The sequence below is a fragment of the Semicossyphus pulcher genome, unplaced genomic scaffold, assembly GCF_022749685.1.
Source record: "Semicossyphus pulcher isolate SPU_LCO1_2020_fin unplaced genomic scaffold, fSemPul1.0.p SCAF_8, whole genome shotgun sequence".
NCBI lineage: Eukaryota > Metazoa > Chordata > Actinopteri > Labriformes > Labridae > Semicossyphus > Semicossyphus pulcher.
The window spans coordinates 28,723,160-28,745,832 of NW_027211759.1; the positions used below are offsets into that span (position 1 = coordinate 28,723,160).

The 22,673-nt window shown below is 41.4% G+C and overlaps 2 protein-coding genes across 2 annotated transcripts; one reads left to right on the forward strand and one right to left on the reverse strand.

Moving 5' to 3' along the window:
- The first annotated feature begins 328 nt into the window (after positions 1 to 328).
- LOC138613587 (protein FAM180A-like) lies at positions 329 to 7,236 on the forward strand. The gene is made up of 3 exons (XM_069687301.1): positions 329 to 472; positions 6,740 to 6,837; positions 6,910 to 7,236. The coding sequence occupies exons 1-3, from the start codon at positions 394 to 396 to the stop codon at positions 7,234 to 7,236; spliced, it is 504 nt and encodes a 167-aa protein (XP_069543402.1). The 5' UTR covers positions 329 to 393.
- A 723-nt stretch (positions 7,237 to 7,959) lies between these two features.
- Positions 7,960 to 16,341, reverse strand: slc23a4 (solute carrier family 23 member 4). The gene is made up of 12 exons (XM_069686684.1): positions 16,294 to 16,341; positions 15,385 to 15,525; positions 14,857 to 15,014; positions 13,232 to 13,391; positions 10,839 to 11,020; positions 10,311 to 10,431; positions 10,075 to 10,231; positions 9,734 to 9,987; positions 9,418 to 9,582; positions 8,938 to 9,046; positions 8,726 to 8,821; positions 7,960 to 8,213 (listed from the first exon to the last, which is right to left on the reverse strand). Exons 1-12 carry the CDS (start codon positions 16,339 to 16,341, stop codon positions 7,960 to 7,962), a joined length of 1,845 nt encoding a protein of 614 aa, XP_069542785.1.
- Between the last annotated feature and the right edge of the window lie 6,332 nt (positions 16,342 to 22,673).

The following is a 22,673-nucleotide window of genomic DNA, read 5'->3' on the forward strand; positions in this document are numbered from 1 at the left end:
CCACAAAGAGGAATGCTGCTGCTCCACAGGAACAAGGACAACAGAGTGCCTCTATCATGTACCTGTAGCTGGTGAACGCAGCAGGATTTAATAATGAGAGTGTGTCTGTGAACATGATGACAACCAGCTGAAGGCTTTAAAAGAGTGTATGAGGAGCAGAGAGAGAGAGAGAGAGAGGGACGGAAGGGGAGAGAAAGCCCAGCTCTGAGGAAACAGAGAGAGAGACTTAAGTGACGAAGAGGGTGCACAGAGCGATAAGGCTGTAGCAGATGCTCGGAGAGGAGAAGAGGAGGAATGCAACAGAAGGGTGTTAACAGGGAGAAGCACGGTGTCAGAAGAACCTGAAACCTCTTTCAAGAGCCAGTCACATGCCGCTAACGTCATAAAGCCACCATGCTGCTGAGTTGGAGGATGCTCGTTGTTGCTCTTTTCTACTGCTGCATCAAAGCGGGCGTCAAAACATCCAAACAAGGTAAGACCTGGACTGAAGCTCAGTATGTGAGTGCAGAATGCATGCGCCTGCAAGAGGAGAAAGTTCTGAGTTTCTTCACTGAGAAAAAAGAATGTTTTGCATCAGTCTGGATGTGATTAGTTATTGTAAGAACCAGGTTTAATGGAATAACAGTTTGTTGTTGTATTTTTGCAGTCTGGGCCACAGGAGAACTTCTTTATATTACAGTGATTTTACTAACAAGACCACGCCTTTGTGCGGTATAAAAGTAGTTTATTTGGGGAATGGAGTCGAGATAGCTGGAGCCATCAGGAACCCGGGGGTCGAGACTCAGGGTGGGTTCACAAGAGCTGAGAAAAACAGGAGAGAAGGGGCTAGGCAGGCTTACACGCACACACAGGTAACTGCATTAGGGAGGCACAGGTGTGAGAGCTAATGGGACACAGGTGATTGAATTAGTGAGGGAGGTGCGGTTCTGTTCCTGGCCCTTATAGTAACTTCATTAAATGAGTGTTGCCTGTAGACTTTTACTTGGTTTAGCTGTTCTGTCATGTTAAACCTGTAGAAAGGTTGATCCTAATCTTTTTATTTTCATTGCAATCTCTGAAGTTTTGACAGAAATCAAATAAACAACAAACTGTAGATATTTTGATGCAATTTCCCTGTGTGCATCAAAACTGAGCTGTCATGAGGAACCTATGGTGGTCGACAAGGGTGACTGTGCTGCAACCGCCGGAGCGGTTTCCATTAGAGGAAACAGGCTGTGAATTCAGAAACACATGCAGCGCCCCCTACAGGACTGGAGCACTTCCGTTGTGTTGACTGGATTTGCAGCATTTTTCTTTTGCATGTGTTTTCTGGTTTTCTGTGTTTTTGACTTTGCATGGTTTCTGTATTTGCAGCGTGTTTGATGTTAATGCATTTGTTTTGTCTTTCTGCAGCATGTTTTTTATTTTTCATTGCCACGCGTTTTCAACTTTTGCATGTGTTTAGCCTGTTTCTACTAATGGAAAGGGTGGTTGCAGCGCAATGTCCTTGTCAGCCACCGTAGGAGAACCTAACTTATTTTTTAAAACAACTCTACTAACACCTTTACATTTGATAGAGTGAAATACACAACAGTATGAAACATTATTAAAATCTCAAAGTACAAATACATTTCACTTTACCTCTCATCTGACTACCAGGATCAGACCTGCACCTGTTTCTAATAGGAAATCAAAGGGAACATCCAAAACTGATGTGAGAGGAAACTCATATTCCTCATGTGAATGAAAAGCACACTCCAGCTCTGTCAGGAAATTCCTTTTGTCCAATGAGGTGGGATCTTCTGTGATCTGATAAGCGCTCTGGGTTTTATCTCCCACTGAAAACGAACCACCACACACATGCAGAGGAATTGAAAAGCACATGACTGGGGTTAAATATTTTGGTTTTGGACGTATTTCTATTTCTGTCCAAAACGGAGACTGAGATCCAAGCAGCAGTAAAAAGCTCATAAAAAGCAGGAAGCTTGAGAAGTTCACATTTGGTCACCTTCCTCACTGAGACACAGAGTTCAGCTGGGAAACATATGAGGACTGATGAGCATGACTTTGGCTATGTCCTATTTTTACCAAACAATCACCTCTCAGTGCCAGCTGAAGCTGCCAGGCACCGCTTTCAGAGAAACATGTGATCTGAAGACAGAGAGCACATGATCGTCTTTGTTATTTCCTTTTTGGAATGACCAGTTACAACAGCAGATCATGGGCCAGCAGTTTCACTGATACATGTGTGATTACAGCCTGAACTAATGCTCCCAAATATATGATATGATAAATAATATGATATGATATGAATAGAGCACATGATCGTCTTTGATATTTCCTTTTAGGAATGACCAGTTACAACAGCAGATTATGGGCCAGCAGTATCTGCGTGATCACAGCCTGGACTATTCTAATGCTCCCAAACATGAACACACTGCCAAACGTTTTACTGGATTCAATAAAGGGAAAGCAAAAATGTTACATGTTTTTGGTCAGAAACTGATTAAATAACTTCTTTAGTATGTTTTTGTTGATTTGGTAGACTCGCCAATAAAAGAAAAAGCAGTCCTGATAAACACTGCAACACTGATAAATTTAGATCATAATCTAAACACTATGTCAGACTTTGGTGGATTATTTGATCTTGCAGACGACTAGTAAAATGCGATCATCTGGATACACTTGTTGAGCCAGACATAGCATTTAATGAATGTGTGTGTGTGTGTGTGTGTGTGTGTGTGTGTTTGTTTGCTTCAAAATTTCTGTCTTGTCTCACAAATAATAAATTCTTTATGAGGTGGTCACAACATCTTGAATCCAGACTAAACTGTGCTGCTTGTACATAGATGACATCAAACAGTGCAGTCCAATCACCAGGGTCGACATTTCAGTCAGACAACTCGTGTTTGTGATAATTTAAAATGTTTATTGCAGTGGCAGAACACAGCTTGTGTTTGGCGCCTCGGCTCGGACCTCATCCCTCCTCACACATTTATTTTACATGCAGAAATTTGAGGAGTGATGAGATAATATCTTAAACCTCCCCGAGCCGGAGCCTGCAGGTGGATGCAGGGTGGTGGTGGGGCTGAAAGTAAGAGCACTGTATTGGTGCAGGGCAGCGGTGGCAATGACCGAGCAGCGGGAGAGGCCAGGGGTCCGTTTCACAAAGAAGGTTCAACAAACTCTGAATCTAACCCTGAACTCTGAGTCGATCTACTCTGAGATAGGAAACTCTGAGTTTTCGGTTCCAGAACAGCTGATCAGAGTTAGTTCAATCAACTCTGAGTAGGTTCAGCCAGAGTTAAGTGCGTGCACGCTGACTGTAAAAAGTCAGCATTAATGGAACCCCGATACCACGATTCACCATGGCAACGGTACACAAAAAGAGGTCCTCCTACGTCACACCAGTGGAGCTGGAAATCCTCACGCGGACGTTCAGCGAATACGAGCATGTTTTTAGAAAAATAAAGTAACACGGCTGCAGCTGCAAAAGAGAGAGAAGCGGCGTGGGAAGAAACTGCTGCTCGAGTTAATGCGCAAGTTTGAACTGGTCTATTTATTTAATACTTAAACACGACCGGAAGCTAAAATTTATATTAATTTAGGAGCAATCCAGCGGGAGAAAAAAACGTACATGGAAGCACTTCAATCATATTTTAAATATTAAACTAATGAAATATCATTCAGTGGCTGTTTTAATGTGCATTAGCTTTATCCCTAACATGATGCTGACTTCACATACATTATAATTCATGTAGATTAAACTGAATGTGAAAAAAAAAAAATCCAATAAGTTACGGCGTCTTATTTGAGTGCTCTCGGCAGTGGTGGTGGAAAATCTACAAATGATGACTTTGATCCAGATTTGTCTCTTGATTTTTTTTATCATAATTATAAAAGACTTTTGCAAAGCGGTCAGAGCAGCACAGAGACGCAACGTTTCTTCTTTTAATTTGGTAACCGCTCAAACACACGCGTGAGACGAGATGAATGAGGAAGTCGAATGAGGGTTTTATATTCTAGAGGGAGGAGACGGAGCGAAACTCTGAGTTTCCTGAAGAAAACCTGCTCGCGACCAGGTTAGGTTCATAGAGTCTGTTACTACGGTAACTGACCGAGAGCTTAAGTTACCTTACCTTAGAAACTCGGAGTTTCCCTCATTTCAGGGTTAGCAGACTCAGAGTTTTCAATAAACCTGCTTTGTGAAACGGACCCCAGACATCTGCAGCTTAAATAGACGCCACATTGGGAGGAAGTGTTTGTCAGGTGACGCATGTCAGGTGTGAAATCAGTGCAGCTCGAGTCACCTGCATGAACTAGCTCACAGGCGTCGCTCCATTTTGCATGACAGGGGGCGAACTGTTTGCCTGCATTGACTGTGTGTCTGTATTTTATCCACTTTTCTTTATGTTGCCCCTCTGTCTGTTTTCATCTACCCAACATTATTACCTGGACCTTACACTATTGGCCTTTCATATGACAAGTAAACTGGCTGAGCCTCAGATTTTACACACATTAATGAAACCAGTCATTAATGAAACCAGTCGGCAGAGAATGTTGGAGCTGCTGGACTATAAGTGAAAACAGTGATCCAAATCTCTTCCTGCCCCGCCCTTCTTTCTTCACCTTTCAGCTCTGTGAGCAGCATGGCTCGATGGATGGGAATGTTGATCTGTCGATTGGTGGTTCCATTTGGTTTAAGACTGAAATATCTCAACAACCATCTGATGGACTGATGTCTAATTCAGTAAAGACATTTATGTTTTCAGGAAGATCAATACCTCTACATTTGGTGACCCCCTGACTTTTCCTTGAGCAACCCCAGCAGGCCAACGTTTTCATTTATCCAGTGAAATACCTCAACATCTACTTTATGGACTGGTACCAAATTAAGTTTAGACAATCATGGTCTCCAGACAGTTAATCCTAATGTTTTTGATCCTTTGACTTACCGGTTGATGACTCATGTGGTCGTGTGAAATGTACAGACTTTCTTGTAGCCCCTCGAGATGGATTCTAATATCTTTGTAACCTACTTTAGTTTGAATCCAGCTCCGTTATCAAGCAAAAGTCTCAACTCCCCAATACTTTGTTAAAACCAAACACCATGGATGTTTTATAGGACCTGCGAACCAGGCCCTAAAATGGCGCTCAGTTACTTTAATGAAATTGCTCACCCACTGCATACCTAAAAATGTTTCAGATTTCCAGGATTATCATGCTAACACAATATACTGTAATATCTTTGTTTTTCATAATTCATTTGCTACACCCCAGGCTGCATGGAGGTGCAGTGGTTAGCGCTGTCGCCTGAAAGCTAGAAGGTTCCTGGTGCACATCCCAGGTCAGATGAAGTGGGCCTTTCTGTGTGGAGTCTGCATGTTCTCCCCGTGCATGCATGGGTTCCCTCCGGGTACTCCCGCTTCCTCCCACAGTCCAAAGACATGCTTGTTAGGTTCACTGGTGACTCTTAGTAGGTCCATTGCCTTTTCCAGTGTGAACACAGCACATTCTTAAAAGACCTGCTTTTAATCAGGATGTAGTACGAATTTTGTACTACAGTGATATCACTCAGCCACAGTGTTGTGACCAAGTCATCTTTGCTCAGGTCCCAAGTAAGTCTCAAGTCATTTGGTCCAAGTGTCAAGCAAGTCTCGAGTCATTTTTTTAATGGGCAAGTCAAGTCACTTTTTTTCCACCCAAGATCCAGCACTCTTACCTGTAGTATCCGGTCTTTAAAAAGAGAAAAAACAAGGTGTTAGCAGCCGTCTAATAATGATATTATTGGCCAATTTATATAACCTGTTCAAAAAGTATGACAGTGAATTGTATTTGTGTTATCTTGGCACAGACGCAGCCATGATGATGGTCTGCTATGAGACCGTATTGAGTAGTAACGAGTACGACTGATGAGGCTTCTCTTTGGGGAAAAAACATCAGGTGGGGGGGGGGGCTTTGATGTTGCGTGTTGCCATAGCGAGGAGTTTGAGAAATTAGCATTTACTTTGAAGCCCTGCTGTAAAGCCTCACAGAGGCACAGAGGTCATTTGTTCATTAATTTGTGACTTTTTAAATTGTAAAATAGTCAATAAGCAGCGACGGAGGAATAAGTTCTATTTCTGAAAATATATTAGCCTTTTAAGTTTCATGACTTCAAAGTTTTCAGGGACTGTGCAAAACGTCCTCGTGCTCAAGGTTGAACTCTGAGCTTTCACTTGACTTCACCAGATTAGTTGTGTTAAACCTGGTCTAAACAGTTGGGTCAAGGGATGCTGTGAAAATTGGGCTAAAAAGCTAAACCCATGCACTACATGCTGAAACAATCTGGAGCCTGCAGTACAATCCATGTGTTGCTCCACCTTTGATTCTTCTCAGCCTTTGAAGTTTGAGGTCACGTCTCATCCTCTGCAGATAGAAGTCATCTGTAAGGTCAGAGATCGCAGACTTTGAAATGCACAGTGTGTATATCATAAATTAACTGCAGAGTACCGCAGTGTGAGCCTGATGAACCTGGTTCTCACGTGACAGGACATCAGCACCCAGTAAATCCTGTGGTTCATGGTACCTCACGGTTTAGAGTTTTGATTTGCTTGTCACAGGGATTCCCAACCAAAAAGATTCAAGAAGCCTTTGGGGCCACAGCAGTAAATCACAAGACAAGAATGGGTTAAAATGTATCTGGAAATGTTAGCACAGGAAGCTGCTCTTGTTTTCTACCATCTCTCACTGTCACTTTCTGTCTCTCTTCACCTATCAGCCCTATTCCCTGCTGCAAGTGGAGCGAAAAGAGGAACCGCAACTGTGGCAAACCCCACCTTTCACAACTCTCTTGATGATGTTAATCTTTTGTTTGAGGTAAGATAAATATATACCTAAACAAGTATTCAAAACGTAAACCAGAAACCTAAATACGTTTTCATGCACTAGATCCTGCTGGCTGGCGCACACTTTGAGGACAGCGGGGAGTTTTCAGTGCACGACGCCGAGCTGGCTTCCCTCCGCAAGACAAAAAACCTGGAGGTCATCTGTAAGGAGATCATTCCCAGGAAGCTAACAGACATATTTGAACTCATCTCTAACCTTTCAAGTCACACTGGTCATTTGCACCAGAACGATTTTGAGCGCACCCTGTTGACCTTGGTGTACACCGCACAGCAGATGGCCAATTCCACTGAACACCAACGAGACGTGTGGGCAGAGTCTTTTGTCAGTTTTTACAAAGCCATCAAGCAGGATCTGACAGGAAAAGACTGAACACATTCAGGTTATGCAACAGCACCATGTTGGAGTTTAATACACACACAAAATAACTTTGTTTTTGAAAAATATCCACTGAAATCAGTGTGCAGTCCTGATTTGTGTGTAAAGGACACAATGCATCTTGAGGAGCCTCAGAGAAAAGTCCGAAACTGTTGCCACAATCAGATAAAGTGCATCGACTGATAATAACAAAATCATTCAAATATTGACTCTCAAACGCACGTTATTTCCAACATGAGCAACTGTAAATACATGAAACCACACATTGGATTTGTATGCTAGCATATAAACACGATGGATCTACATTCAGTCACGTCTGTTCAGTGTTTGTTCTCTAGCACCCTCACCTTCAAGACGGATGAAATCAAAGCAGTATAAAAATCAAGAGTAAAACCAAAGAAATCAGTGTTTCAACTACAGAGTGTTATGCTTTATACAAATTACTGTATGGAAAAATGGTTTGATGATTACATATGAATGTCAGCTTTGTATCATTAATAATTTACAAAAACAATCCATTACAAATAACCTCAGGTACCTTCTTAAATGACGTACAAACAGATCTAATGCAAGATGTCACCTAAAACGGTCATGTGAAATACTTTGCACCATGTTTCTACAGTACAGTGTCTTTGATGATGAACAGGAGGTCCAAACTAAGCTGCCTCTAATGGTGTGGTTTTGGAAATATCCTCAAATGGCACGTTGAAGAGAGACTCAAAGAGTGACTCCAATGATGAGCTGCGGAGGCTCCGGATGTCCAAGTGGCTGCTTAGACTCCAGGGCTTCGCTATCCAGCGAGTCGGACACACCAGGAGGGCAGAAAGGTACGAACCGGAGCCAGGAGGAGGAAGACGAGTAAGAGCTGAGGCCGAAGGGAAGGTTGTAGACCTCTCCGCTCTCCAGCGTGTTGCTGGAGTCGTCCTCGTGAGCCTTGTTCCAGGCCAGGATGCCTCGTTCATGCTTTGATCCTGTTGGACATGTGTTAAACGTGTTAAAGCGTACCAAGAGGTCGCTGGCTCTGCCTCGCTGTTATTTTCACTCTTAGATGGCTTGTTTGTTTTTCACAATGTTCCTCTCCTTCTCAACTTTGAAAAAGTTGTGAATTTGAATTTGCAGTCTCTTTCCCTCTGCATACTTGAACATGTTCACTACAAGATGACTAATCTGCAAACTGCTTGTTGCTTTCAGGTCACAAGTATATAAATCTGCAAAGCAACATTATTTTTCATTTTACATTTGTTAAATTTCTTTTTCTATGGTCTAATGTTGGTGTTTAACTATCAAGTGTGTCTTTGTGTTAATTAATGAATTACTGCAAACTCTAAACCCTGACCCACTCCAACCAGAGCCAAATGATTAACCATGCAAAGACATTGAACATCTTTAGGCTGTTATACTGTTGTGATGATCACCTGACAAGCTCACTTACAATCACGTGTAACTTAAAAAATAGACAGCAATAAAACAAATAAAACAATACCTGGAATTGTGTTGTCCAGTATGAAGCCAAAGAAACCTCCTACAAACATACTGGTTGTCAGAAGTACCTGTAGCACCTGGTCGAGTTCAACCACACCTGGACACAACATGATGAAACAAGTTAGAACTCTGTTACAATAATGTTACAAAAAAGTAAACGTATGCTACTTCAAGATTATATATTGATATGTTTGTTTGATGTTTTTCATGTACCTGTGGCAATAGCTTTTTGATTCTTTAATATCCAGTTGGGAATGACCAGACCAGAGAACATGGAGAAGCCAAAAATGAAGATGTTTCGAGATGAATTCATATCTGCGTACTGAAAATGTGAGAGAAAAAACACAGAGGAGAAAATGTCAGTATTTTTTTCATGCAATATTTTAGTTATGTATGTGAAGGTGGGCGTGGCTGGTATGCAGCTGCAGGAGGGAGAGGTGTGGGGGCGGCTCGGGAAAGCAGCGCCAGGTGAGTTAATTGGCACAGCCGGTGCTCGTCGGCTAATCTGCTCTCCTCTTTTTATGCATTAGCGTAGATTCGCATGTTTGGATTCGCACAAGACAATAAAAAGGTATAAACTGAAAGTGATCCGCCAGCTGTGTTTGTGTCTGTGCGCGAAGGAGAACTCACGGTGGCACAAGACGTGCTGCAATGTAAAAAACAATATTGTGCTTCAGGTTTTAGATCACGTACCTGCAGATTAGAAACTCCTGCTGCAGCGATGACTCCAAACATAACCAGGAACATCCCTCCTACAACGGGGGATGGGATTGTGGTGAATATAGCGCCCACTTTACCAAACAAGCCCATGACCACCATCAAGACTCCACTGGCCACTATCACCATGCGACTGCCAACCTGCAAAAGGACAGGAGAGAAAAAAGAAAGGCTTGTCTTGAAAATGTACCTTAAGAGACATACAGGTCATGTTTATCTACAAATGTGTCGTTTCAAGTGAATCACTTGCACATAACTTTCTTTTAACCCCATACACTGAGGCTCATCTTACCTTTGTAATACCGAGGGCTCCCACATTCTCGCTGTATGAAGTGGTACCGTTTCCTGTTCCCCAGGCTCCAGCCAGCAGACAGCCCAGTCCTTCAATACCAATACCCCGGTTGATCGCATGTTTAGGGGGAGGTGGAGCCCCAGACAGCCTGGCACAAGCGTGGTAGTCCCCTACAGACTCTACCATGGAGGAAATCACACCAGCCAAGATCCCAACCACCCCTGCAAGGCTCACAGTCGGCACCCCCCACTGACCTGAGTTTGGATTCAAACACAAGAGAACATGACCACGTATAGCTTGGCATAAATATTTCCCTCTGATGATAGTTTGATAGCTCTTACCTGGGTAAGGAAAAGAGAACCAGGGAGCTTGGCTCATAACATCTCCCTTGAGATCAGTGCGGGCCCTGTAACCATACTGGTCTGGATCAGCAGTAAGTACATTGTAGGTTGTCAAAATGTAGCAGATTAGCCAGGACAAACTGACGCCAAGCAGAACCTGAGGACATGAAGGACAGAAATCACCTTTGTTGTCTTGTTGCCTGAAGAGAACATTTGAGAACTTGTTAGATACATACTGGGAGAATCTGGAAGACGTAGACACGGGAGGTGTGCAGTTTTTTATCCTTGTTGTACATAGGGAAGGGCACAGGGATGTGACGGAGGTACTGTGAGAACAGGATGATCAGAGCTGTGGTCCTGTGTGTGAGCCAGAGACAAAGACATACATTAACAATATAAAATGTACAGTGTTAAATATAAGTACGACTAAGTAGAGCTAGCTAATTGGAGGTCTAATCGACTTAAAGCATGGAATATAAAATTCTTTGGCACATAACTTTCCCTGTAGGCTTTATACAGATTATTATATTTCTTATGTAAACTTAACTGCAGCATAGGCAGGGGCATGGCTTCAGATTTAACATAGCTGCTTAGCCAAGAGCTTGTTTATATGAACTGACTGGAGAAACTTTGACCTTATCTTAAAATTTTAAGAAAAATAAAATGGCAGTTTTGAAAAGGACTCCAAATTGTTGCATTTCCATTTCTTTATCTCTGTTGCAGAACAATTACAAACCCTAAAAAATACATTGTTTAGGACCCACATGGACGAGATGCCCCAGTGGTAGCCAGCACTAGTACCAGCTGAGTCAAACAGCGACAGTCCGATGAGAGCGATGGTGGGAGCGATGGTGAGCGGACCAATGAAGCGCATGAAGAGGCCAATGAGGCCGGAGAAGCCAACAAAGACCTGGAAGAGCGAGCCCACCATAATGGACCCCTGCAGCTGAGAAGATAGACAGAAGTAAAATAGCATTTAGTCAAGTCCAGTCAAATGTATTTCTTTAACACTTTTATAAGGAAACTGACAGGGAGATTAATGCCCTCTTATGGTTGCCAGTCTTGCAGTACTTTTCTGCACATGCTGCAGAGGTGATAGGGAAGACTGGCTGACTCCCATGTACAGAGTGTTACAGCTGTCCAGGTGAGCTGTAATAAAAGCATGGATGACTTATTCAGAGTCTAGGGGATTATTAAAATGGTTTTACCAAGCTTGCACTTCGAAAAATCAGCCATAAATGAGAAAACAAAAATCACCTCAAGGTTTCTGCCAAAACCTGATGCAAGTGGGCTGAGTTTGCCACAAAGAGAACCACTGTAGTTTTAAGTTCACTAAGTTTAAGGAAGTTTAGGGACAATCAATCTTTGATATCCTGCAAGTATTCAAACAATGGTTGTAAAGATTAAGGGCTGTGACCCAGTGGGAACACAAACAGAGGAGGCCCAAGAAAAGAGCCTTGAGGAACACCACAGGTGAAGGGGGTAGAATGCGGACAAAGTATTCCTCACACCAACATAAAACTGCTTCTAGGTATGAATTGAACCCGTTACTTGCTGTTCCCTGGCACTGAATGTTCTAACCTGAAAGTAAGCAGCTTGTAGTATTAGAAAAAGTCTTAAAATAGTACAGTCCCCATTGTCTGCTGCTAATAACAAATCATTGAGAACTTTTATAAGAGCTGATTTAGTGTTGTGGTGTTCCCTAACACCAGATGAAAAGCTTATATTTTTATGGCCATCAACCTTGTTCCAAAGGAATTACCAGAAAAGAACATGAGATTTAATCTTTGTAAATAATGCAGAATTGTCACATTTTGTTCCATGTGCAAATTACACCTGAACATGAAGACTGCACCTCCTGTAAATACTTACGCTTCCTATTGTTGCTACCTGTGATTGGTGGTTTGCTTGGGAGGATATGTCTTACTGTTTTTTTTAATGGAGAAAACATTATCTCTGTTAAATCCCCAAAAATCTATTTAATGATCCATTCAGGATCGTGTTTGGTCAACCATAAAACATCTAATACCCATTACAAAGAACCATTGATCAAACTTCCAAACAATGAAACCACCAAGCTGTGGCTCTGAATAAATATTGTTCCAACACACATGAGCAATGGTTTAAACTAGCATGAGATGTACACATATGGCATAACCATAACAACATTACTTATGTTCAGCTAAAGGGTCTGTTAAAACAACGATTATTTGTCCCAGCCCACGTGGCAGAACTAATAGCAATAAATGCTCATTTGTGATACACTCCGCATTTGATTTCTAAAAAAGTCTTTTCGTAGCACAGCATTGTCACACAGAGTTGACCCAGCAACTCTAGCTTGCATAACTCAAACCCACACTGCGTTTACACCCTCCTGGATTAAATGTTGTCGAGAGCTATGATGCAACAAGACTAGGTCAAAACCTGGTATGTGGCTGACCACATCGAGTGCGCTTTTGTGGGCAGTGTGTTACAAGGACTGTCCTTATGAGGCCGATGACAACGTGTCTGAAAGCAGCTGCGTGCTGCGGATGTAGGTGAGGACAGCGGATAAGCAGCCCAACCTACTCCCCAAACAAAGTATCAGGAGCCATATAGACAGAGATTTAGAGGAACTACAACAGTTTGGTAACATTTCTGAGTGTTCGTCACACATTTGTCTGATGCATTTTTTTTCTCGGTACGTTCCAATCTGATCAAAGAACAAAGACTTTCTCCGGGTTGGATCATGTCTGTAGCACACGTTTTCCCCAGGCCTGACATTTTATTACTTTTTGCTGTTCTTCACTTCTTTCTTATCCACTCTGACGTAATCTGCACGCTCCAGACGCTCAAAACAGAGGGGGACAAATTATATACAAACCACTAAAGGAATCAGATCCGTCACAATGGTCCTGTTAAGCAGAGAGGTCAACAAAAAAAGACAAGAAAGACAGAATAAGCAGTTTAACTTCATGCAGAGACGTGGTAACAGTGGGGGACCACTTTTTAAATGGATTTTGCTCTTGAATAATTCCTTTCCCGTTCATATCTGGCAAGTAGCCATTTACACATGAGCAAAACACCTTTACACAATTTGTTTTTGTTCCTGATCTCAACTAAAGCCCAGAGAGTTAGGCTGTCACTTGTGATTAGAAATATCACATGGTTTACTCACTGCTCTCATGCGACTCTGCCACACTTCTATGAATTCTGGAGAGGAGGTGTTGACCAGGCTCGCGTTTTGGGTCCAAGCGGGACACGTCCACTCTGGCATGGACAGCATAGCCATGGAAGGTGCCAGCAATGTGAAAGTGCCGCCTTGGAGAATGGGCAGTCTGGAAATACATGCCAAAGACCCGTCAGGCATCAGGAGGTAAGGAAAGGAAGCCAGACAGACATCAGTGTGAGAGCATCAGATACAATCATGTTAGAGGCCTAACAGCTCGAGACGGCAGGTGAATTAACCACCAAAGGTTACATTTGTTAACAAAGAGCAGCTTAAGTCCACCTCAAGATTGTCGAATTGTTTCTATAAGCTCTGTTTCTTTCACTCTGATTTAAATCATGTGAAGGTGGAAAGACTGACTGTCTAATTTAGGCAAAAGAGCCAATCTAGAGGTTAACCGAGTTAAAGTCATCTGCTACGTTGTTATCCTCATTATGCTGCTTACTTCACCGTCTACAGTTCACATCAGGCTGAAGCAGATGCAGAACGTAAAATGTTCTCGTGCAAAATGCACGACAGTATCTCACAGCAAGTCAGAAACAAGTATTTTCGTGGAAAATATAAAAAAGATTAAGGGATAGCAAAGAGACATATCGCGCAAATACTGTTTGATTAAAGGACGCAGATAATTAGTGTTGTTTTCTTTTGGCATCGGTGGAGTTATGTGCCACTACAAATACTGACTGTTTTCCTTACAGCTGACCTCCAGGTATGTGGCCAGAGACAAAAAAGCATCAGTGGTGCTAAGCCAGGGGAATGTGGATTTAGCAGGAACTAAATGCCAAACATAATAAGATGGAAATTCCTTCCCTAATCCCACTGTGACACCAATATTTAGCCAGGCAGAGTCTGCACAAGCATAGTACAAGTTCAGGGCAACAAAACATGGTTTAAGATAGTCGTAGTCATTTCAAGTCGTCTGTGTGTAAGTCATTGCACACACTTCACAATGTGCCGACATCTGCAGCAACAGAGAAGAGGATGAACTGTACCGGGTTAGCTTGTGTCATATATTTAATTTAGTGTATCATAGTCTATGGTATTGCATCATATCATTTGTAATTACATTGTTTTTTGGTACTTAAATAGAACTGGGTTAAATCTATCATAACAGTAATTTATCTTCATATGAGATTAATCCTTTTGCACAGTTAACACATCATCAAAGTACTGTAACATTTAAGCATCTTATATAAAAGTTCTGAATGCCCTCTGATAATCCCTGACTTAGAAGCTGTGCCCACTTTAACAGTAGAATATTCTATTGTTCATGGTCAATGCCACGCACCAATAACTCTGGCAGACCTCAGACTTCAAAAGAAGTTAAGAAGGAAAAGCTGAGAGTTTTATTGTTCTGCTTTTTAATCAGAGGGAGCAGCATGATTAACTCCACTTTAATGAACCCTACTGTGCAGCTGCACGTGTTCATTAATGCACGAACCAGCAGAACAGCAAAAAAGCACATAACAAATATTAACCAGATAATAAACACTAATCTAATCTGCAACATTTCTTATTAAACCTTATATTTACCACTCCAGCATCCTACAAACATTCATCCATTTCTTTCTTACCTTATGCCGAGGCTAACTTGCAACAGAGTGCAAATACCAGAGACGAAGAAGATGGTGCTGATGAGGTGGCTCTGCGTGAGGCCGTCATGATGCAGACACAAACCCTGAGACAGGATTAACGGGATGGCCACGATGCCTCCAAAAGCAGTCAGACAGTGCTGAGAGAGCCAGGACAGGAGGAAATATCAAGACAGACATTTACAGTAATATATAAGTGCATTAACTAAAAAGTCTTTGAAAAATATGTATTCTGAAAACTGCTTTAAAAGTGGTAAATATGAATACTCTATATGGTTAGATATAGCTAAGTGAGGACTTCCTTACACAGCTGCTAAATGCATGAAGCAAACTGTCACTGACTAAACCATCTCAACTGTATCTGAAGCAAATCTCTCGATCAGGCATGTAAATAAAACCAAGTCTAACTAAGCGTGAAGTATAGCTCTCGTGACTCTGTGGTCATGTTTGCATTGTGTCATCAGGAAATGACTGGAGGATAGTTCTCTAAAGCGTCGTCTGCAGACGTACCTGGATGCCTAGAAGGATGCACAGGTACCAGGGAGGTACGTCTGTTACACAGTATGCTAGCTTGTTGTTGTCTCCCTGCGTGGACGTGTCCGTGTCTTCTCCATGTTTTGTGTCCGGTAGATCACAGAAACGTTTTTCAAGCTTTAATGAGCAACACAGAGAGGCAGACAGAAGTCAGTTAAAGATACATGAGACAAGATGGCATCCTGCAGCAGTTTGTTTTGTGTTGTGGCAAACAACATGTTTACACAATCAACCAGCACAACAGTGGGATGGACGAAGGGAGTGTTAGTTCATGGCTCTCTAACAGCCAGAGAAAACACAGGACAAAGGGAAATGTCTTTCCTGACATGGTTTGGAAGAAAAAAAAACACAGTCAGATGACTTATTAATACAATACGGTGGCATAATACAACATTCTTTCAGGTTCAAAGCAAGAATTGTTTCCTTTATCATTTAGGCAAAACATTCTGGCTGTTTATTCGACAAAAAAACTTTATTTGGAAAAAAATAGGATTTTTTTATGGTTTCTACTTTTGTTTCTCTGACCAAACAGTGTTGTACACCTCTCTTAAATAATTCATTTAAGCGTGGATGAGTGAGAATGTGAACATCACACCATCATATGTAACCATGAGGCTACTTTGCCAACTTGTATATCCAATGTCATTCATTCACTGACTATAACATCTGTTTCTGGACCGTCACAAAGCATGTTTTATCCAGTTCAGTGATTTGAGGAGCGATAGTTCACCAACTAATACTTCAGTCTGCATGGTTTCACATTCCCACAAATGTTCATGTGTTATAATCACACTAGAGGTCAAAGGGATTCAGGTTAAGCTTTACAATCATCAAGAAGTAAGCAATTCTTTCAAAATGTTCAATAAAAGTGACTTAGTTACTTACTGTAAAAGCATAGTTGCTGAGACCGTTACTTTCCTTTTCTGGAGCCATGTCAGCTTCAGCCTAAAGGCTCAGGTGGTCGTCTGAGTCCGGAAAACAAAACAGAAAAGTGACAAAACATTTATGAGAGGGGAGGGAACACATCAAGAGAGAGTCTCGTAGTCAAGTAGAGCATGGAGAGAGCCGGGAGGTGGGAGCACGGGAGGGGAGGTTCGTTTGGTAAGAAGGAGCAGACACGAGACTGCTGCGCTCGTTGATTGAAATGAGTCCCACCAGCTGCTCATGTGAGCCCAATTAAACAGTAACAGCAGCTGACCGACTATCATCTGGAAGGCAGATAGTCTCCCAGTCAGGGGATGACATATGTTCTGCCTTTCACTGTCTTCCTCACACTCTTCGTGCTATCTTTTAATCTCACACAGGAGAAAGTTAAGAAGCCTGAAAGAGCTTAAATAATTATGTAATTCCTTGAAAGCTGTTGAAGGGTTTCTTTAGCTGGAGCGAGCAGAGCTTTAAGGCAACACTAGCGGCTCTGGAAAAGATTTCTGCAGGCAGAGGTATGATAGTTAGAGATCTCGTCTTTGGGGCATAGTCATGTTTTGCTCCTCCAGCCATCATTCCCTCTATTTTTAGACCAAATATTTGTTTTAGAAGAGCAAACTATCATAACTATTACATGTGCCAAATTATCACATGGTAACAAACTATTATTGCAGATGAATGTTTGGTAAATGTTAACTTCATTTCCGAATTCCCTGTTTACCCCTAGTTCCCACAAATTGATATTACATTAAGTCAGGTTATTAGCTCCAATTAAGAGTTTGATAGTAGCCCATATCTACTTAATTAAAACCAAAGAGGATGTTTGTAACATGGCAGCACAGAAAACTCAGCGTCTCACACTGTTGGCATCTTTATGTGGGTCACAGGATTGTTCCTCTTGTGTCCAAGTCAAGATCCAGGTCACACACTGGCTGCTGCAGAGGACAGAGAGAACATGCAACAGAAACAGTCATCAAACAAACATTTTCACAGAGGCTTAAAAAAAACTTTTTAGATACAGTCATACATACAAAGTGCATCCTTGAAACCACTGTAAAATGAATACTTCTGTCATGTATCAAACACATTTCTGAAACTCATTATCTGATGCTTTCCATTATCCTCATACAGAACACATTATTTCAACTAATGAGAGGCCCGTGGCGAGTGCCTCACAGAAAAACTGAGAGTGAAATTAGGCTTCTCTTTTTTTTTCTTGTGTTGCAAGAAAAAACTAATTTAAGCAACATTTTTATCAGTTATTGACTACTGTGATATTCTTTACAGGCACGCTACCTTATCGTCACTGAAAACGCTGGACTCAGTGTCATGTGTTACGCCCCACCCTAAGGTGGCCCTATGGGGCTAACAACTATCCACAAGTGACCAAAATATAACCATGTGAACACCTTAATACACTCAAATACATGGGATTGATTAATGATAATTAAACAATCAAATTATTAACTGAAGGCCAATAAAAGCAACTAGAACACAACAACACAAAGTCCCAGTCTGAGAGGCAGAACCACCGCAGTCCCCAGCCTCTCTTCAGATGCCATGTCTGGGGTGTTTAAGCACCCAAGACCGGGTGAACTTCATTCTGCAATCAGCAGGGAAGAGCAAGAAATGTTATTTCCTAGTGCTGAATGCTGTTGAGCTATTGGTCGATTTGTCTGTTCTGTACTTGAAACTTTATGTTGCTGTTTTTAGTCTGTTTGTTTTTGTGAAACTTTTGATGCTGCCGACTTGGCCAGGACTCCCTGGTATAAGAGATCTAAAGTACTTATATAGTCAATATATATTTCAACTGTCAGAATATAAAGAAACTTTTAATGTATTAAAAGAATTTCAGGTATCACATGATCACTGCTGCATGATATTTGGTATCATATTATAATGTATGTCCTTAGACACCTGTGTTTCTGCATTTCATTTTTATACAAAAGGTAAATTACGTAAAATTCTATTTATATCCTTTTATGCAGTGGGTAATAACTATAAACCTATTAATATAGTTGATTTTTTATTTGCATGTTTTCAAAAACAAGACTTGAGCTAAATACCAGCATGCTAACATGCTCACAAAGTTCAGTCTTGCATTTAATTTATTCTGAGTTCTTGTCTATTTGTATAATTTATTAGGGTTTCATTGTTTAGATATCGTTTCCTGTTTTATTTTCATCAGTCTTAAGTTTGGTTTTAGTGTGTCCTGTTTTATTTTGTAACTTCTGGCCCCATGTGTGTCATGTCTTGCTTTACTTCCTGCCTTTGTGTGTTTTCCCTCCTTTGATTGTGTGCCCTGTCCCTGTTTACCCCCAAGTGTATATAGTCTTTGGCTGTGTTCGAAATGCGTACTATATACTACATACTGCATACTGCGTTTGGGGGTAGTATGTGGCATGGAGGAGCTTTTCAAATTAATGTTGCAGTATGCTACGCCAGGCGTGAGTAAACAATAACCACCGCTTCTTTAGCTATAGCGCCCCCTTCTGCTGGAGTGCTGCTGCTGTCCGTCATTTCAACTGCCGCTGTGACGTTCCATTGTGGGATACAGTAGGCAAGGCAGACTGGTACGATGCATACTGGAGATTTTTTCCAAACCAGTACAACATCCAGGTATTTTTGGGGTACTGCACATTTTCCTTTGTTTGCATACTGCATACTACACTTTGGCCAAATCAGTACGTTCTGCTAGTATAGTATGGGGTTTCGAACAAAGCAATAGTGTACCCTGCCCTCGTTACCTGCCACCTGTGTTAATTAGTTTCACCTGTCCCTGTTTACCCCCAGTGTATATAGTCTTTGTCTTCCCTTTACCTTGTTAGTTTGTTGTCGTTCTTCCTCCTGTAACTTTGTTCCTGGTTTCCAGTGTGGATTATTCTTTGTGGCTCACTCTGTGTTTGTACTTCCTTTTTTTGATTGGATCTTTTCATGGACGATTGTTTCCCTTGACTATTTCTGATTAACCCTTTTGGATTTTGCCTTTTTGTCTTTTTGTTTGTATTTCGCCTGTTCTGCCATTTTGGATTTTGTCTTTTGTTTATTTAAAAAATGACCTCTGCATCAGTCGTCACCTGGGTCCTCAACTCTCCCTTTTTGTTTGAACTTTTAAATGTGGCATCTGCATCTTTATTCTGGGACTCTTAGAGCAGTTTTGCATGATTCAAAATCTTAATCTTAATTCATCTGTCGGGGTAAATTCCGGTTAACAAACAGCAATGAACAGAAATCAGGGGACTGACTACAGTAAAACTTTGTTTTATTACACTTGCAAGTGGACACATTAACTCGGCAACAAGAAATGTTTCTGGCAGTATGCGCACAGTAGCTTTCTACTGCCTTCTATACCTGCACGTACATTCTTCACACCAACACATGTAGGTCATGTATTACTTCTTCTCCGACACAAATCCTGATGTGACCATCGTGACCATATATGAAAGCAACCAGAGAACAATAGTACTCAATGTGTGTTCAGCTGTTTTAGTTTTAGTTCAAGGTGTTCCATTACATTCTAATACAGGCCCTGCATTCATCCTCTGACAGTTTTCAGGGAGCCTGTGAGCACTGCTTTATCCTCAGCGAGCCAGAAGCAAACACTGAACCTTTGAACCATTTTATACGTCAAATTCATCTGTAATAGAACAAAATGTAGTGGCAACCCATCGAATAGTGAAGATATTTCAGTCTGATCCAAACTGGTGGGTCAACCAACAGACCAACACTGCTGTCCCTTGAGTCGTGCCGCGAGCATAGCATAGAGAACCTTTACTGTAGGACATGGTAATGAAAGTGATAATTATCTGTAACATTACAATATTTACTGCTCAACTCCAGCAGTCAGAGCAGAAGTACTTCAAGTTCCTATGGTCTATGGGTCTGAACTGTAAACTCTGTAGCAGTTGGAGCTCATAAAAATGTACCAAATTGAACAGTTTTAGGAAATTAAACTCACATGAAACTCAGAGAGAAGCAGAGCTGAGACATCATGGGGTCTGCTGCTCTGTGTGCATGTGACTCCATGCTGTATACTGTATCCAGGATCACTCACATGTCAGGTAGTGGAGGTCTGGGTTTGTCACCAGCATTCTTTAAAATTACTACTTGAGGGCTGAATTAAACCAGAATCACTCACATCATGTTACATGTGAGCCATTATATTAAATGTATTCTAGCCTCAAAGCCAGTGATAGAGTCATAAGCAGCTGAGCCATTGTTGTCATGTGCTTAAAGCTCGCTAATCAAAGCTCTGAGCAAATGTAATCATCTTTGTGAATGCTTGTCCCAAAACCAAAACACAACCCATTTTTAAGAAAAGCAAGAAAGAGCTTGTTTCTTTTTACCTTACATGAACTATAACCTGCTGTTGATCTGTCATTCCGATCAACAGATCTGAGCTTCTGCGTCAAACTAGCATGGCAGCACATGATCCCATTAAGCCGTAGAGACAGTGTCCTTTCCAATGTTTGTCTCAGAGACGTTTCTAATCAAATTGGGTGAGGGTCAGTGAGCAATCAATCGCTGACGACAGGGAATCCTTTACGCAGTAATATGCTGCACATGATGGATTAAAGGTGGTGTCATTCAAGGCCCAAAATTAGCATGTGACCTGAGAGCTACCTTAAAATCCAGCGAGCATTAAAGACATTTTCTTCTTCTCAGAATCAGCCTCTGGCTCCTGTGCTGCGTGTGAGAATGAGATTAAAATTCTTGGTTTTCTTGGAGAATACAATCCGCCCAGGAAACAGCATTATTATTCCCACTTCACCTTTTTTTTTTTTAAGAATTGATGATATTTTAAGAAGTGTGTTTTGCTTTATCAATAGAATTAATGTAAAAGATTCTGCTCAAGAATCACTCAGAAAATTAGACTACATTAATAGATTTAATCATTTATCTGGTTAGCATAAGTGGTCAGTCAGCCTGAGCATGCAATTTCTTTCAATTGGTATTTAACATATAGAATATATGTAATGTAATCTCTCCTGTGACCAAACAGATCAAGTTTAACTAGGCACTATACAGTAGCTGGGTTTACATGGAGTCTAATATTGCAATTACAATCTTCCAAACCGAATAAAAATGCTCCATGTGAACACCTCGATCACATTAAAGGGGCCCAAACCGATGGGTTGGGCACTAGGTGTGGTTAAACCTTTTCAAAAACCGAGCAAATGAAAACTTGTACCATGTAAACGATTTGACCCGATCACGTCCTGCCTGCGTTCTTCTGCACATGCTGACTGTCTTGGCGTAAACGCACAGTGATGTATACTACCAGTGAAAAGTTGTGCCCCTGCCATTGCTTGCTTCGTCCCCACACATGCTTATCTCAGAATCACACACATGCACATTCACAGAGGACTTATTGTACGTCTGCGTTAAATTTGGACCTTTTAATGCCACTCTTTTTGAGGTTTTTGAGTACGCTGAGCCAAATGCATAATATGTAATGCATAATATGCATGTAAACACCAGATCGTGATCGATCACACCCCATGTAAACAGTTGATCCGATCTTCAGTCGGAATGACAAAAAAGTGTCCATGTAAATCCAGCAAATGAAACATTAGAAATAAAATGGTTCGACTAAAACAGCTTGTTGTTCCTGCTGTTACATTCTGAAAGGTCCCCAGCAGTGACGACCTTGTCACTCATATTGAATACAAACTAAAATGTTTGGGCTCTTAGATTGTGTGTTTTTTTCTGATCGATGAGCTGCATCCTGTGACCCTGCTAAACCTACCAAGATTGCAGCTTTGGGTGTATTAATGAATCGCTTACAGTCGGCTTAGCCCTCGTCTCCATGCTCACAAAAAAACACTTTTACTGGTAGATTGTTTACTTCTCACGTACAGGGCACCGTGTGTGTTTGCTGCTGTTAATAACCTTTGAATGGAGTTTATTTTGTGTTCTTTTTCAGTGAGTCCAGTGATGACACCACGCTCCAGCCACAAGAGACTCACGTGGGTCACATTTTGTAACACCACCCACAGGGTTCATAGTCATGTTACAAACCACAGGGTGAAAACTGTTGTTGTATGTATTAAGTTAGAAAATGACTTTGAAATAGATGTTGAAAAAAGAGACGTACTTGACCAATTAACTTTGAACTCACTTTCCAATATGTTAACTTCACATGTGTGTGATGTAGATAGATTAAGGTGTGCTCCACGTAAAGGTCAGATCACACAGCCTGGCTCTGAGAAAAGGATCCTGATGATGTCATTGGGATTATCTCAATTTGTTCTGGGACAAGTACTCATTGCAACAGAAATTACAACACAGGGCGTCCACTTTGAAAGACAAGTACTTTAAGTTTGCAAAGCAGGTGTTAC

Coding starts and splice junctions, on each gene's coding strand:
- LOC138613587 (XM_069687301.1), top strand. CDS start 394: ATGCTGCTGAGTTGGAGGATGCTCGTTGTTGCTCTTTTCTACTGCTGC. Junction 473..6,739: donor CGTCAAAACATCCAAACAAG/GTAAGACCTGGA, acceptor TTCACCTATCAG/CCCTATTCCCTGCTGCAAGT. Junction 6,838..6,909: donor ATGTTAATCTTTTGTTTGAG/GTAAGATAAATA, acceptor TTCATGCACTAG/ATCCTGCTGGCTGGCGCACA.
- slc23a4 (XM_069686684.1), bottom strand. CDS start 16,341: ATGGCTCCAGAAAAGGAAAGTAACGGTCTCAGCAACTATGCTTTTACA. Junction 15,526..16,293: donor TCAGCAACTATGCTTTTACA/GTAAGTAACTAA, acceptor TGCTCATTAAAG/CTTGAAAAACGTTTCTGTGA. Junction 10,232..10,310: donor ACGTCTTCCAGATTCTCCCA/GTATGTATCTAA, acceptor TCATGTCCTCAG/GTTCTGCTTGGCGTCAGTTT.